Source organism: Haemorhous mexicanus, chromosome 5 (genome assembly GCF_027477595.1).
Source record: "Haemorhous mexicanus isolate bHaeMex1 chromosome 5, bHaeMex1.pri, whole genome shotgun sequence".
NCBI classification, from domain to species: Eukaryota; Metazoa; Chordata; class Aves; order Passeriformes; family Fringillidae; genus Haemorhous; species Haemorhous mexicanus.
Genome location: NC_082345.1, coordinates 15,443,538 through 15,460,499, shown reverse-complemented (window position 1 = coordinate 15,460,499; position 16,962 = coordinate 15,443,538). Strand labels below are relative to the sequence as shown.

Below are 16,962 nucleotides of genomic sequence, written 5' to 3'. Positions count from 1 at the left end.
TTCATTTGCTACCTCCTTGCAAAAGCTTGAGGTTTGAGTGGGTTTATGTTTATATACATCCTTTTCAGACAGGCAAAATTAATTATCCTGCTGCTGTTTGAACAGGAAGCTGTGGATCTGATCCTGCCTCCTTAGAAATTATGTCATCAGCTGGAGCAGGAGAGAGCTTGGTATCCAGGGCAGGTGCTGCAGCACAGGCAGGTTTGCTGTGTGCAGGGAGGGCATGGTGATGGCCTTTGTCCCCCAGCTGACTTGGTGAGGGAATGGCCATGGCACAGAACCCTTGTCTCTGCTCAGCCCCTCACATTCTTGTTAACTTCTAAAGCACCAACACAATCCTGTCCATTTCCTTCTTTTCTTTAAAATCACTTCTGTGTACACAGCTGTGATGTAATGTCAAGTTACAGAGCAGAGCCTAAAACTCCTCAAAAGTATATTCATTGATATTTGAGGTTCCCCCCCACCCCACCCCGGGGTCCAGAATCAGCAGTTTGATGTTACCCAGACCTAGTCTTTTTGGCCCCTATGATACTGTGGCTCACTTGTAAGCTTAGCTTGATTTCCTCTGTATTTTCAAGATTTGGCCACCTGTCTCTTTAGGCTTCAAAGATTGCTACAAAGATGGGTTCTGCCGTGATAATACAGTGTAGCCACAGCCTCCTTGTCCTCCTTCCAACTTCTGCTTGTTCAATTTGCAAATTAAAATAAATGAGCTGAGTTGGGTTCCTGTTTGTTTGCTTGCTGCTGGCCTTAAAAACTCGAGGAGGGGTCTGAACACGAGGCTGTGTTCCTTGAAGCTTGCACATTCCCAGGAGCAGGGAGGGGAGGGGTTCCAGCTGGAGCACCACGAGCCTCACTGCTGGCAGGACACGGGCTGCAGCTCCCTGCTGGAATCTGCTCCTGCCTCCACCTGCCAGAGACTGGAGCTGTTAACTTTCCAGGCAGCCTGCAAAAGCCATCTTTTATCCCTTTGTTAAAGAAGCCTGTGGCTTGAGATGGATCTGTGTGTGGGCAGACCTTTAGTCTGTGATTCCAAGTGATGGAAAGGCTCTCCAAGGTACTGCATAGGCACCTACTGTTGCACTTAAAATCCTGGCAGTGACAGAGCCCTGATTCTCCTGGGACTGGCTGCACAGGGCTTTGCCAGTGAAAGCTGGACCTTAACTGGCATCACTGCTAGTGATAAAAGTTGAACCCCAGAGGAACAGTGTGATGAGCAGATCCTGAAATGTGTCAACTGAATTAATTTGATTTTGCTCGATGAGAGAAGCAACGGACACAAAACACTTCAGTGCTGTTTGAGAATATTATCGCAACATTTGAAAACAATTATTGCTCTTTGTATTACAGTGGTACTGAGCCTCTGGCTGCTTGAATGGGAAAGAGACTGAAAAATTGTCTACGGCCAAGACAGATAACTGCAGATGCTGAGGAAGGGAAGGACAGTGGGGTTCCCCAAAGACATGAGGGCAGTCAGTAAAAGAACAGAGAGGTGAATTTATTGCCTCACCAGGAACTACATTTAAAAGTAAATAGGCCTGAAGTTGTTGGGACTCAAAACATAGCAGTGAGATTCTGCAAGATGCAAACTAGGGAAAGGCTACAAAAAAAAAAAAAAATGCAGTTCTGCTTCTGACCTCTCACAATGCAGAGGCAGAGATTTGGGGGGATTTAGTGCAACATTGGCATGAGCTTGATTTACAAGGTGGTACAGATATGATGAAGTTACTTCTTTGCTGAATCTATCATGGAAGGAAAAATCCACTGGCCCAAATTACTCTGCATGGATAAGTTTCTGAATTTGTGTAACTTTGGTCTCATTGTGCCATTTGTCTTTTGGGATCAGCTTTATGAGATTTGTGTCAGGCTTTTCTATTTGGTTGCAAGGGCTGCTTTGCAGAATCTTCTCTCTTGTGTGTGGTGGATGTGTGTATGATAAAAAGCTAAGATTGCATCATCTTTAATAAAAGCAAAGATGTATAGCCTAAAGAAATCAGATTATTTGTAGAGAAAGAAATCAATCAGGCTGGCAAATTGCATCTGTTGGACAAAGTGCAAAATGTTTGTTTCATACAGTATTTATTGAACAAATTTGTTGAGAAGATGGTTAAAAAAGCTCTACAAGAAAAAAAAAATAGGAACCATTTTGTTCAATTTAAATGGCATTGATGTATTTTTTACATCATGAATTCTTGCAATATTACCAACAACAATCCCTGATAAAGTACTTTGCACAATTGCCTCACAGGGCATTTTGAGATAAAAGTATATATCGGAGATTGTAAAGTGGCTGCATCCAATTTGTATATAATGGAACCCACTGCAGCCATCCTCCAAAATTCAATAGATCGGGAATCACATTACACTTCTGTGAGTTTGGGATAGTAGGAGCTCTAAAGAGCCTCCAAAACAAACAGGCAGCTTTAAATCATGTTTAATGAACCCTGTGTATTTTATACACATGTGATTAAAATGTTTTGTTTCTGTTTTTCATTTTGCTGGGTGATGCGGAAGGCAAATCCTAAGTTCAGGCCTGTGAAACTGATCATCTGCTTGTTCCCAAGTGAAAATTCAGTTTAACTGAACACAGCAAACCATTTAAAATGCTAGACTGAAAGAAAACAAAAAAGAAAAAGAAGATCTGTACAGAGGATCCATAATATTTCCTAGCAAAAGCACTAAATGAAAATGCAGTATAGGCAGATAAAGGGTCATGCAGTACCATGGTAGTTTTTTCTTTTATTCATCTATGCCTGCAGCCTTCAAAACAACCCACAGTAGACACAAACCTGAACAAGTAGAGGCCCAGTTTTGCTGTTTTTCACCTATTTCCTGAAGGGAATAAAAGTGCAAGTGAATAGGTGGCACCTTATGTGCTGCAGCCAGACCTGCCATGAGGCCAGTCCTTGGCCATCGTGCCTGCATGGGCAAGGGGCTGTTCTTGCTGTGCAGAGGGAGCCACAGGCAAGCCTTTGAGCAGAGCAAGGGGTCAGAGAGCAGGTTGATAAGTGTTCAGGCCCATAGGGCTGGAAGGTGGCCATTGCTTGGGGTTGTTTTGTCAAGAGATGCTTCATAGAGGAACTTAGATCTTAATCCTCTCCTCTGAGTGGTACTCAAGCATGTGCATTTATGATCTTCCAGGTCTTTTCCAACCTTAATGATTCCATGATTTTGTGCATGTGTAAGATGTGTGCATGATTGTATCATTGCTTAAAAATCTGTTCTGTGTGGTGATGGTCAATAATTCTTATTAGCTTTCAAAGAAAGTGTTATTCTTTCAGTTATCCTTTCATACTGCCCCATGTGCAAAATGCATCAGTGAAAATGGGCCTGAAGCAGGAACATTCAGATCAGGTCTCAAAATGTTTCTGCTCTGGCAGCATCCTAAACCAGAACAATTCACTGCCATCAGCAGAGCTCTGCCTGTGTAAAGCTGAGAAAAAGGTCAAGTCCTGAGCCTCTGAAAAAATGAGTCTCCAGCTGAGTCTTTGTATTTCCCAAAGATTCTGTTACACCAAATTGAAGCTAAAGCCAGGAAATGGACAGTACTTGCAAAATACAAGGTGACAGGACCAGAGAATTAAAGCTAAATATGAAAAAAACCCCAAAACATAAATTTCAACAAATATGCTTCTGAATCTTGTGATTCAAAAGCTAGGAAGCAGAGGTCATGGCTTGGAGTTTACCATGGAGTTAGACCCTGATCCGTTGGATCAAACCAGCAGGCACATTGACAAAAGCAGGTCCAAATTTGTGGTGTCCTCACCAGCTGGCTGGTACATGTGTGTCTGAGCAGGAGACATGATCTGTGGTCTGGTACTGCAGGGGACGTTTACATTGCAGTGGGATTCATGCCACTGGCTTTTGTCTGGAGTTCAGCGTCTGGAGTGTGCTGCTGGCGTGTTTTGTGAAGGAAAATCAATATTAAAAGAGGAATGGGAGAAGGGGGGCTCCAGCTTGCTGGTGCAAGCAGTGTGGGAGTGGGAAAGGCAAGGGGCCGGAGAGGCATCGGAATTCTGGTCACTCTCAACAAAGCCAACGGGAAGCAGCGCCGCCGCTGCCGGGCTCGGCGGGGTCCTGGCCCACAAACCAAGCATGAACTCACTGAAATGCTGTGGGGAGCAGCAGGGGAAGCAGAGGAGGCAGGGACAGGTTAGAGTTGGAGGCATTTTGGTGGCGGAGCTGGGGCTGCATGGGCAGTTCAGCCCCTCTGCTGTGCCAGGACTGCCCCGGCGGCACTGGGGGAGCTGAGCCTGTGGGGTTCCACAGCAGCACCCCGGGCACACCCAGCTGGGAGGGCACGGACAGACATGCCACGTTCCCCTACACACAGGCTGCCCTGGCATTGTGCTGAGCTTCCCACACCGAGACAGTGGGAAGCAGAGCCTCCCAGGCTGCCATTACAAGGTCCTTTCTTTAAGGACATGTGCGCTTAATGTCAGAATATTGAAACCATACCCACGTGAACAAAGTTAGTAAGCCAGTGATTCATGACTGTTTCAAACCTCTATCTAGCCACAGTAAATTTCTGCTCAGTAGTGACAGTCTGTGTCCACATGCAGGCTATGATTTACAGTTCTGTGTTTTGTATCAACAACATCTGTTTAACAAAAGAAGAAAAAAAAAGCCAAGAACATTTATTTTCTAACCTCTGTCCCAGATGTTTCGTTATGCACAAGATTCAGGGATTATATCAGAAATAATTTAATTCTTTTAAATGAATGATCTGAAGTGTTTTTCCTAAAGTATGTCTCGTATCCACTAACAACATGAAAACATAGGAATGTGGAAAAACAAACTCATGTTTTACACAAATTTATAATTATACCTATTTTAAGGGCGCAAATATTATGGACCAAATCCTGGCTTTTGATGGTAGTGTTGGGATTCTTGAATATTTGCTCAGGACAATATCAGTGATTAGGGTTATGAAAAAGATAAGGTGGCAGAGAGCAATTGATATAGCAGAAAAAAGCAACAACTCAGAAATGTGCTGTGGGGAAGGGACGACACCAGGAACAAAGGTGTCTTCAAGGAGAGCAGTGCTAGGGTGGGACACCAGCTGAGGCTCTCCAAGCACACAGGAGCTGTGCCCTGGCTCTCCCATGGAGTCCCCTGAGGTCCCTGCACACCTGCAGATCCCTGGGTTTCACCTGGACAGTGGCTAGAATGTGCCATCTCAGAGACAAAGCTGCTTAGTTTGGTGTCTGCTTGCCACCTTTCAGGGCAGAGTTGCTGAAGTGAGATCTCTCCCCTTGTGGCTGCTGCAGCTGGGTTCAGGGTGGCCTTTTCCTCTCTAGGGACAGGCTGTGACACACAGACCTGCTGTTGGCACGTGGCTTGCCCACAACAGCAGTGTGAGAGCACATTCAAACTTATGGAAAAAATTACTTCCATTATTATTTCCATCTTTTGGAAGTAAATGCAAAGTCCCTTAGGTGTGTTTGATAAGCAGAAGTGTTGTGGTGCTTGTCCATTACAGAGCTTCAATTTGAGTGTCTAAACTGCCCCATAGAGCGTCAGAGAAAATTCTTTCCAATTTGGGGTTTATTTTCATTCCTCACCATAATTTTTGCAGGGGTATCATAAGTGGGAATGCTGATACAGAAACACTGAGACATTTATAACTGCCTGGCCTGGATGTCAGTCTTGAAGAACTCACAATTACTCAGAATTACCGTGATAGATTCTGTTGCAGCCCTCAAAAACATTCAGCCAAGTTAAAATGAAAGTAAATGCATCAATGACACTGCTAAGGCAGACTGTGGGTCTGTGTTGTTGTTTCAACCTTCTTTCAGGGGGTAACAGGTTTTTCTGTGAGCTGTGGGAGCTGTAGCATGTATCAATCCAGTGCAGACCCAGCCAAACCTATTAGTTCTCTTGTTGCATAAAGATTTATCTGTAATCGCCAAGGTTTATTTTTATTTTCTTTGAATTACTGTTCTGGATGCATATAGATGCATAACAATTCCTAATTTCCCTCCCTATATTCTTGTACAGCACAGATTGCTTATCAAATACAGTCTTAACATTAAAGCGTCAAACAGGATTTGCAGAAAGCTATTTAGGTTTGTAGTTTAGGATGAACGTTTATCAAATTGTGGATTAGCTGAATCGTGCACTGAACTAAATTATTATTGTCTGTGATTAAATCACAAAGTGGTTATTGCCCTGTGTCATCTAAAGCACGCGATAGCTTAAATCTTGAAAATCCCTTTTTAAGGTGGCTATAGGAGCTACATAACGCTGGACTTTTAGGACCAGACTCTGTCCCTAGACAAAAAAATAATAGCTTTCAAAAGGTCATTTGGACTGATCCCTTGCTGCTTCTATGGGCAGCACACTGGGAAGAGAATGGATGGGTTTATTTGCATTTCAGACATACAGAATAGTTCTCAGCAAATAGATCTCTTTGTACCCAGCGCTAAAGTATTTATTCAAGGTGCTGGCCCAGAAAAGGGGAGTGAACTGTTCCTTCTCGTGCCTGAAAGGACAGGGGCTGCCTGCTGGAGAGCAGTGATGCCCAGTGTTTGCCCTCATGCTGAGGGCACAGAGGACTGGCAGTGCCACTCTTCAGCCCTGGAGGCCATGGGATGACCAGCAGGGTCTCTCCTCAGCACCAGTGCAGCAGAATTTTGCCAACCCAAAGGGGCACTTGAGGGGCTACAGTCTTTCTAAAGAGGCTCAGTCTTCCTAAAGCTGTAGGAGGTGTTTTTGAGAGCTGCTGCTGTGGTTGCTGCCTGTTTACAAAGATGTGTTCCAGGACAGCCCAGCACAGCACATGGAGATGCCAGCAGCAAACCTTCCTGGTGAATGATGTCCACGCTCCTCTTGTGTACCCTTCAGCAACCATCTAGCTGAGGAGCAAGAGGGCTCCCAACACCCTTATTTTTTCAGCCTTGCTGTTATGGCATAGCCCTCCTGATGACAGCCTTGCTGAGTCACCAAGGAGAGAAGGATCCTTGCAGAACTGTGGGCTGGGAGACACAGCGGCTGCTCCCCTGCCCTGGTGCATGCAGCGGGGCAGGTCACAGCCCAGGAGGAGTCATGACCAGTAATCACCACTTTACCTGGTGAACAGATAGGAGGAGTCCTGAAAGGGCTTCTTTCCATTTGCAACAAGGGGTCATGGGGTGGAAAGGGCTGAGAGTCACTGCATTAGAGCGTGCTGGAGAAATGAGTCTGGCACAGCTGACGGCGGCGTGGCCCTCGCAGCCCGTGGCAGTAGCACCGGCTGAAAGCCTGCATTAGGCTGCCTTTGCTCCTCTACTTCATCCCCCTTGTCCTACTCTTTGACCTATTTTCTCTCACTGTTATCTAGTAATCTATTTTTTAAAGGCTCAGCCCAGTCTTTCCTGCTGGTTGCAGCTGATCCATCTTGCTGCTAGCCTGTGAAACCAGCACCTCCTAAAGAAACATCCCTCTGCCAATTACTCCGAAGGCATGGATTCAGCTCAGCGTGAGAGCTTGATTGAAGCCAGTTGGCTGTGCCAACAGGACAGGGATGGCTCAAGAGAGGCTTCGTACAAAGTACAGAAACTCTAAACAGATCTGTTCAGTCTTCCCTCCATCCATGCTCAGCCAGCAAAGTCAGAAAAATGGCAATATTTTACTGAAGGGAGGACTTACCCACAGCTCTACCATCCCCCTGGATAGCCCACACAAGGGAAGGAGAGAGTTGTGCAGAAAACTGCAGGAGGCAGACGCAGACTTCTGCTCTGAGCCTGCCTCTCTGAGACGGAGGGTTTGAGGTTTTCCAGCGAGCTCAAGGAGCAAATCCTCTAAGCCCTGTGATTTCTCAGGCATGTGCCCTCGCCGTGGGCACCTCGAGTACGTGCACCCAGAGCAGTGCACAGAGGTCTGGCCCTGGGAGAGCTGTTCCTGCGGCTGGTGCCCCGCCAGCCGAGGGGGAGGACGGAGGGGGCGAGCGCGCTGGATCGCCACACAAATGTCTGCTCTGCTCGTGTGCAGCGTCTCTGGCCCGCAGACTTTTGGCTCTCCCCACCTGCCTTTTTCCTTTTTTTTCCCTTTCCCCCAGCTGAACTGGCGGAGAGGAGGTTGCAGCTCCTTTCTGTCCCTGCAGCTTTCCTGTCTGGCTGACGCTGTGCCCTGGACACAGATGTCTGCTTAAATATGGATCCTGCGAGGCACAAGTTACGCTCACGGGAAGACTGTGGAGAGGGAGAATGCTGTGATCCGTAGGTGGGCTGTGAATTGCTGCCGTCCTGTGCAAGAATGAAACAACAAAAACAACTAACAACATACTGCCTTAAACAGTGGTTGTTTAGAAAGAAGATTTCGGTACATTTTCACAATTAATTATTTATCCAGGCAGCTACTTTGTTTAAAAGCATCCCATCCACATAGCTCACCCTCTGTGAGCTCATTAATGCTCGAGCTGTGTCACCTCAGGCTAACCCGGTGGCTGTTGATTGAGTCCCGTGACAGCTGTTTGCAGAGGTTTGCCCTGCTACCTGCCAGCAGCCTGCGTTCCTCCTCCAAATTGCCTCTCCATTCCAGGCAGGGTTCAAATTTCTGAGTGAACACTATCCTGGGCAAAATGGTTGGATTTCTAAGAGTAATAGGTAAGGCATGACAGATAACATCCTGCACACCCCCAGGAGTGCTCCTGCATATTACAGCTTGAAGGTGTTGGTCAAGGTGAACCCTGTTCCGAGCCCATAAACATTTAAGTCCCAGAACAAATGTTTAGGGGTGTACAAACATGTTAATGACCTCCCGTTAATTGGCAAGCAATTACCTTGAAGTAAAAATAGCTTTCCCATTGCTGAGCAGTCACAAGAGTGCATGTCCCCCTATGAACACTGAAATTTTTGGCCAAGGAACCTTGTCCAACTTGCCTTCTGGATCCTGGCAGGTCTGTGATCAAAAGTTTGTTGTCCCCAGCACCAACTGCTGTTTGTTTGTGGTAGAGACTCAGCAAACAGAGCTGTCTGCCAAAGCTAATTTTCACACTGCCCTTTAATAAAGTTCTGCAGTTCATAATGCAATGAAAAAGTAAGATCATATTGACTGGCAAAAGCGTATGGTTCAGCAAGGGAAAGTACCTGCTGTGTGCACTATAAAGGAACTATCAGTGAAAGCTAGGTAAGTATTTTTAACCTAAAGACAGCTTGGCAGGCTATAATGTGTCTCCTACTGAATTTTGAATCTTTCTGATCCTCTGCATGACAAAAATACACAGCTGGACTGATTTCATCAGATGTGTACTGCAGCTGAGAACCAAGAGGCCTGCACCTAACACATCTCTTGACCTCCAAGTGGGACCCATGGGCAGATGTTTGACCTGTTGCCTCTCTGCCACCTACAAAAGTCAGCAGCATCTTTTCAGGAGGTCTCCAGTCCATGCAAATCATTAGCTTCTCTTAAAATTTGGATCAAGTCCTTGCTCGATCCTCCACAATACTTTGGGAAAAAAAGGCCCAGATTTTCCTGATATGTAACCAAACCACACGTGGGTTTCATTCCTGGAAGACATTGTCACAGCATTTCTAAGAAGGCTAGAACTGGGCACACGTGAGTCTGTCGCTGAAGTCCCGTGACTCTGGGGCTTGTGGTGGCCAAGATGAGCTGGCATGTGGTGCAGGGTGGTTCCAGCTGCAGAGCCACATCTGCTCCATGTGCTCCACAGCGTCATGTGGCAGTGAGGTGCTTGCTGCCTGTGCCATCCCTGTCTCCAGGCAGTGTAATGTCATGCCAAGGAGGAGGGAAGCCGGTGACACTGGGAGCCTCAGGACAGCCACGGTGTCTGGCACCTGCACAGATTCCTCTGGATACTGCAGTGAGGTACAGAGTCAGTCTACAAAAATCTTTCCAAAGCAGCCTGAGGTCTCTGCCTTGTGTCCTGAAGGAATGAGGGAGTGGCAGATGGAAAAAACAAAACTAGCAAAATGCATTTCACAATCCTGGCAGCAGTACTCGGCAGACAGAGGAGCCACAATGATGGAGTCTCAGATTGCTCTCCCTGTGCAGCCTGGCTTTAGGGACTTTGGTGTTGTTGCGAGGCTTGAAAGGGCTCCTGTTCCCTCCGCTGGCTCCTACGGCCTTGCATTTGGTATCCTCAGGTGTTTCAAGCAGGAGGAGCTGTAATGAGTACAGATACCAAAGCTTTCCAGGAAACATTCAGGTACAAGTGCAGCTCTGTTCACTGTAGCTGCCTTGAATTAAAGTTCTGTGCCTGTAGTGGCAGACAAATTTGCTGACAAACATTTGGGAAAAAAAAAAAAAAAAAAAAGAAGGCATCAATCCAGAAAGGCGCTGTGCACAAACTAAGCTTAGTATAAATGAGTACACCTGTGCTCGACACCAGGCACGTGATGAATGCTCTGCTACATCCTAGCCAAAATAAATTTAAAATAAATATCGGCATGTACTGGTGGAAGATGAATGCTGGTCTTGTAAGCAGGACCACATGTGGCAGAAACAGGATCCTCCCGCTCGGCGTGTCAGCTGGGGATATCCACAGGGAGGGTCACGTGCGCTCCTCTCGAGCTCACCAGCAGAGCTGGTGAAAACAGGTTTTGATTTGAATGAGTTATGACCCATTGAAAATGGCATCATGTGTAACCACAGTAAATTGTCATAATGAGGTCACGAGGCTGGAGAAGTGAGCGGCGAGCAAAGAGGCCGCGTTCCACCGGCGCCCAAGGCTGCCAGGCCGGGGCTGCAAAATGCAACCCGGGGACACGCTCCTGCTCCCTGGGCATCTTTGGTGATTTAGGGACAGGACCAGGGGTTGCACAGCCAGGCAAAAACCCACTGGAAGTTTTGAATTAGAAAGAAGAAAAAAAGCTAAAATGCATAAAGCTTTGCATTTAGTCTTATCCAGTGAGTAACACAGGGGACTGGGCTAACACAAAGAGTGGACAAACACAAATACTGTTAGTGCTGCCGTGCTCACTCAGGCTTAGCCTAGCTGTTTCTAAATCATGCTGCTGTAGGAGGGGAGGTTTTGGTGATCAGGACAGAGCACTACAGAGGTGAAAGGAAATCCTCCTGGAAGCACAATAAAGCCTTGGTGTATCCGAGGTTCACAGCTCTGCCAGACCAGCCCTCCTGGACCCTGCTCAGGCATAGCTGCCCTGGGCTGCCCAGCTGTAAATGCTTCAGGATCCTCACTGGCTTCTCTATTTTCATAGGAAAAATAGAGGCAAAGTCTAAGACTATGATCAGTTTGACGGACTTAAAACTTTACCAAATACGTGGACAACATAAGTAGCAGAGCTCCTGCCTTCCAGGTGTCTTGTAGGTGGACTTTGGCAAGAGCTCCTTGCTGTTCCTCCCAGCACAGTGCTACTTGTGTGGGGCCATTCACAGCTCAGGGGACTGGAAGAAATGCACTCATTCTGCTTCTCTTCTCAAGTTATCGAGTGCACGTGGCCTAGCCACGTCCTCCTGCCGCTCGCAAGGCACAGGGCAGAGGTGTGTGCGTGCTGCCCGCTGCAGGACCTGCTCTGTTCCCTTGGTCTCAGGGCAAAGCAGGTTGCTTTCCACGTGGCTGCCACTCCTCCTAGTCTTGCGCCCTTCTGTCTCCTCCGTCTCTTAAGCTCTGCACACAAATATCTGTGCCCCTGAGCCATGGAGACAATTTGGGCTCATGCGGATACACAGCACCTTCCTGACTCATATCATCTGTTTACAGTGGTTTGGTCGTGGTTGAATTCATAGCCTGAGTCCATGGATAAAGAAACAGCCAGCTCAGTGCTGTTCCATGCAGTGCAGGTTAGCCCTTGCCCCTGGGGTTGTGCTTACATTTATCCAAGATGCACAGTCTGAACAGCACGTTAAAGCCTAAGCCATTCCCAGGACCCCACATCTCCTATCGTGGGCATCTGGCTCCAGGTCCTTCTGCTCTTCAAGTAGAAGTGCTTGAGGCTGATCTGGAAGGCTCTTGTCTTGTTTTCCTGGTGTTGCCTTGCTGACATTGCTGCAAGGACAGCCGAAATAGATGGAGACCAGCCAAGCTGAAGAGACAGAGGGGAAATGTGTCCCTGCATACACTTAAAAGCAAAGCACAGGGAGCACTGAGGGTTTCCTGGTGTACCAGAGGAGTCATCCCAGTGGGGGCATTTCTGCCTGCCAGAGCCACAGGTGATTGTGCCGACACTGCCCACACTGCAGTGCAGGTGCAGCTGTGGAGAACCCAGATTTTCCAGTTGGTACCTTCTCTGTAGCTAATGAGAACCAAGAATAAAACTGCTCGTTTGAAATACTTTCTGAATTTACTGCTTAAGATCACTTGCTGTGGGTCATCCACTGAGCTGAAGTCCTTCTGAGCTTTCATTCTCTAGTCTCAGCTTAGTACCCTGCATAAACCCCTACTAACATGCCTTATTTTCCTAATACCCATGTAGGAGAAGAACTTGGACTGGTTCCCTCGTATGAGAGCCATGTCTCTGGTTAGCAATGAAGGCGACAGTGAGCAAAATGAAATCAGGAACCTGCAGGAGAGGCTGGAGTCAACCATGAGCCTTGTGAAACAGCTTTCCAGTCAGCTGGCTGAGCTCAAGGAACAGGTAAGAGCCCTGAGTAGGTAGCAAAGTGACCATGTGTGGCTGAAGGCACTGCCTTCCATCAAGTCGCAGTCAGGACTGTGTTACAAAAGAGACTTTTGTCTCAGGGAGGTTTTATCTTTCCCTCCAGCAAGCTTTCTGGGTAGATACACTGATAAGGGTTTGGAGTGAAATTGTAATCTGTTAGCAACAGCAGAGATCAGGTAAGGAGAAAACTCTGGAGGGGAAATAGTCATGAAATTCTCCTGGTGAGCGTGCAAGGACTGAGGGGAAACTGCAGAAGGGATGAGGGGCTGCGTAACCCGGCAGTGAAAGCAATGTAGTGTCAGGAATGGCTGCATACTGATGGGAGCCTGGAGGGGAAAAAAGCTTTCTGTGTCCAGCCCTCGGGTTTTTCCTCCACTGAGAACATCAGCAGTGCCCTTGTGAAAACAATTTGCAGAGCCTGTTGCTTTGCTTGTGTCACCCTTGTGCTGGTGCCCCTCCTGCGCTCCCTCTGCTCTCCCGTATGGAGCACAAGCTGCTGGCCTCCCTTAAAGCCTCCCTTAAAGCCCTGCTCCTGCCCACTTCGCCTGCCTGGTGTGTTTGCTCTCCCTTCAGGATCAAAAGGCCAGCTCCCTTTTTGCTACAGGTGCTGGTCACCTCTGCTTTGCTCATTACAGCTTCAGAAAAGTATCTTTGTGTTTTCTTTATGGGAAGCCCTTCAGTGGCATCAACAGAGCTATCTAATTATTCCCCTTCAAATCCCTCCTTAAAACTTTTCCCTATGAAAAACCCAACAAAGGTTTAGGCTGGATGTGCTGAGACCATTGCTCATTGTGCTTACCCACAACATCCTGGTGGGATTTTTTTCATCCCCCTCTGGCTGAATCTGTTCTCTCCTGGCTTAAATTTAAACCCTGTGTGGCCGGGGCCATCTTTTCGTTCTGTGATTCTACAGCACCAAGTGCAAGCGCTGACCCTCTGCAGGGATACACAGCACAATAGCAGCACAAATAATACTCTGTAAGACCTGCTGGGGGATAAGAATAATGTATAAATGAGAATAAAATGCCCATACTTTGCAGGAAACAGATCTCCCACTTCAAAGACATCCCTTACTTGTAATTTTCTATGCTGAAGAAAAGAATTCCACTCCCTGTTGTTTTGCTTATATGTATCTTGCTCTGTGACTGCTAAATAATAGCAAAAAGTAAAAAAAAAAAATCTCAACTCGTGTCTCTCTGCCTTTCCACCTTAGATGACAGAACAAAGGAAGAATAAGCAGAGGCTGGGCTTTCTTGGATCAAACACACCCCATGTGAATCATCACATGCCACCACCCTGATACCACGGGGAGAAGCCGTGACTAGCCTTTCATCAGTATTCCTGCTTTATTATAGAATAAAAAACTGAGATTGAGAGGAGTGAACAGTGCCTATTGTTACAAAGTTAAAAACAACCAAGTGCCAAGATGTTAAGTGGTTTAGCTCTGGGAACAATTTGTAGCTGTTTTTCATGGTTGAGAGGGACCGCAACCTAGAATGTGAGCGATACAAGGCAGCTCGTTTGTATTCCCTGCCTCGCCCGGCTGGGCTGCGCTGGGCTGGGCTCCCGCTCCGGGGCTGCCTGGGACAGAGGCTGGGACAGAAGCTGGGACAGAGGCTGGGACAGCACTTGGCCACATCCTGGGAGCCCCTTTCTCCCCGGAGTGCCGGGAGAAGCGAGCTGAGCAGAAGGAGGAGAGGTGTTTATTGAGGCAAGCACGACAGCCTGGCTCAGAATCAATAGGTCGTCTCTGGCTCACTTGCCAAACAACAACATTAGTCATATTTGCTTGGCATTTACTATTTTTTAATTACCAAAAATATGTCAGCCCGTAAGCGGTGATGTTGCTTCAAGTAACTTCTAGGAGGGAAAGGGGAGAAATCTCAAAAGACTGGAGGATGAAAATAAACAAAAAGGAAAAAAATAGAAGAAGTTGCAAAGAGAAACATTAACGCTTTTGAATTTTAGCTGTCACCTTGCAATTTCTTATTTATACCATGGAGCACAATGGATCTACAGCTGTGGGAATGTTATGCACATAATACTGACAACATAACTGGAAGTGATTTCTTTCTCCTGGCTTCAGATGTTCTCGATTAATGTGGCCGTGAGGTTGCACATACTGAGGAGTTAAACTGTGTTTTAAATTCAAGTTCCAGTGGAGGATTCGGGGGGAAAAAATTATACCTGTAGTTTGAAGCATGTATGGGATTTTATTTTTTACAAAAAAGCTTAGAAATGTCTTTTTGTACAGAAATGTAATGGTGTCATTACCTTCCATAAACTCATCTTCAGCAAGTGTTGATTTGAGTAAATAAACACCAAATTCTGCCAGCTTTCCTCTGAGCTACAGATCATGGATTGATGGTTTTGCCTGCCCTTCCCACTTCCAGAGATTTGCTGGGAAACCTGGTGGGGAACAGGGTGGGGCAACATCAGAGAAGCTCCTTCCAGTTCTCAGCCCTACAAAAGGCAGCAGCTAAGTCACCAGTGCAGGTTTCTGTTCTATCCTGTATTTCTTGGGATGGCTTGAAAGAAAAGTTACAGGGTTTCCGCAGAGCCCTAGGAGACTCTTTTGTCTTTTAGGAAGAAAATCGAGGGGCACAAATGGGAGTTGTGTCCTCCGTTCGCTTTCATTTTCAGTGAGTTTTGGTTACCAGATTGTCTCACATTTGAAAATGCACCTCTTGTTACATGGAGTCACTTTTTAAACCAAAATATTTTTTGTAATGATTTGCCCCTGTAAAATTTTCATTTTGTTATAAAAGCCATTTTGATCAAAGGAAAAAATATTATTGGTGTAAATATTTTCCAGTTTCTTCCTGGAGAAATGCTGTTGTCCTGGTTAAGGCACTATTCAAACCAACAGGCCTAGAGTAAAGGGAAGGAAAGGGTATTTCACTCTCTTTATCCCTAATTGAAATCAGGTCTTGAAGCTACTTTTTTTTCCTTATTTTTTGTGTCATTGATGTGTCTGAGATAAAAGTAATATATTGTAGCAATATATTTATATCTTCTTCCACTAAAACATCTCCCATTGGCTTCAATTGTGTCCTTCAAAAATAGTGTAGAAATCAGAGGTGTGTGTATTTTACTGGAAGGAAATCTCTTTTTATTGGCCTTAGTCCAGAGAGCACCCTGGTTGTGAGAGGTGATGGCCAAAGGAGTTTCCCACAAACATAAAGTCAGCAGTAAGTTGGTAGGGACTCAGACCCTGTAGCTGTAATAATTCAAATTAGTTCATACAGTTAATCAGATCTACCCACAGCTTCTGTTGCAACAGCAATTTCCTTTTCTCACAAGTGTGGTTCTAAAACACAAAGCACAGTTCAATTATAAGATAAGTTAAACTCTCATTATTTTTTGGGGGGGGGTGTGCTTGGCTAATACTGGAATGGGTTGGCACTTTTCTTGTTTACCCTCAGAAAAAGCAGCTGCACATCAGGGCAGGCTTCTGCTGCTGGAGCTGGAAGAACTTGAGGCTGGATGGGTTTGTGCCCCAAGCCCAGGGCTGCAGGTGGGTGCTGCTGGTGCTCCCTCTGGCTCACAGCCAGACCACATCCCCTCAGGCTCAGGAGCCCAACTCCTGCTCTTCAGAAGGGAGAGTTACAGCATCAGAATCAGAGAACAGATGCTGATTTGCCTTGGCCACGGTGCCTTTCTGCTGTTCATAGCTTCCCAGAGAGACCTCCAAAAATCAGTAACCGTAGGTGATGCTACTTGCAGACTGTAAATATATTTCACTGACAATTTTGACATCTTTGCTATTTCTGTCAGAACTTAGGCCCTGCCCTGCTCTCATCCATGTGAGCAATCTGTACACTCACACATAGTAAGGCAAACAGGAGGCTCCTTGCATGGATAATGGTTGCAGGGCCAGGCCCCAAGACTTAAAAGATTGTAAAATATCCCCATGAATGAGTTTATAACAAAAAATAATTGTTTTATACATATATTTATGTGTATATCTTTGTTTAATGCAGCTGGGGTAACCTCTTCCTAGGCAAGTATCATTTACCTTACCTATTTATATGAAATGATTGCAATGAAGTTAAAACATCTAAGAGCTTTTAATGCCTTAGAGAGATTTATAATTATAAGCTCCTTGACAGTTAAAATCTACTTAAGTAAATGTGTCCATTGCTGCTGAATGTAACTTTTAATAAAATGTGTCATTTCATATATGTCTGTCTCATTCTTGGGGCTAAGGCTGGGGGGAAATGTGTGTTCTGATTTGGGAAGAGCAGGCTGGGTGGGGGACCAGGCTGTGGGTGTGCACCCATTCCTTCAGCCCTGAACGGATGTAGGCTGAATGCAGCAAGGAAAACAAGAATTCGTTTGATTTTAGGTGCATATTGCTCTGTCCAGGATGATGGATCCAGGCAGGCCACTTTTCCTGGAG

The 16,962-nt window shown here is 46.2% G+C and overlaps 1 protein-coding gene across 5 annotated transcripts in view; it reads left to right on the top strand.

The window, feature by feature from the left end:
• Nucleotides 1-16,742, top strand: part of ITPR2 (inositol 1,4,5-trisphosphate receptor type 2) — a 242,085-nt gene extending 225,343 nt beyond the window's left edge. For all 5 annotated transcript variants that reach the window (XM_059846045.1, XM_059846044.1, XM_059846043.1 and 2 more), the window contains 2 exons: nucleotides 12,375-12,536; nucleotides 13,774-16,742. In XM_059846045.1, coding sequence (XP_059702028.1) covers nucleotides 12,375-12,536; nucleotides 13,774-13,860 — 249 coding nt within the window. In that variant the 3' untranslated portion in view covers nucleotides 13,861-16,742. The remainder of the gene's footprint in view (nucleotides 1-12,374; nucleotides 12,537-13,773) is intronic.
• Nucleotides 16,743-16,962: the final 220 nt, after the last annotated feature.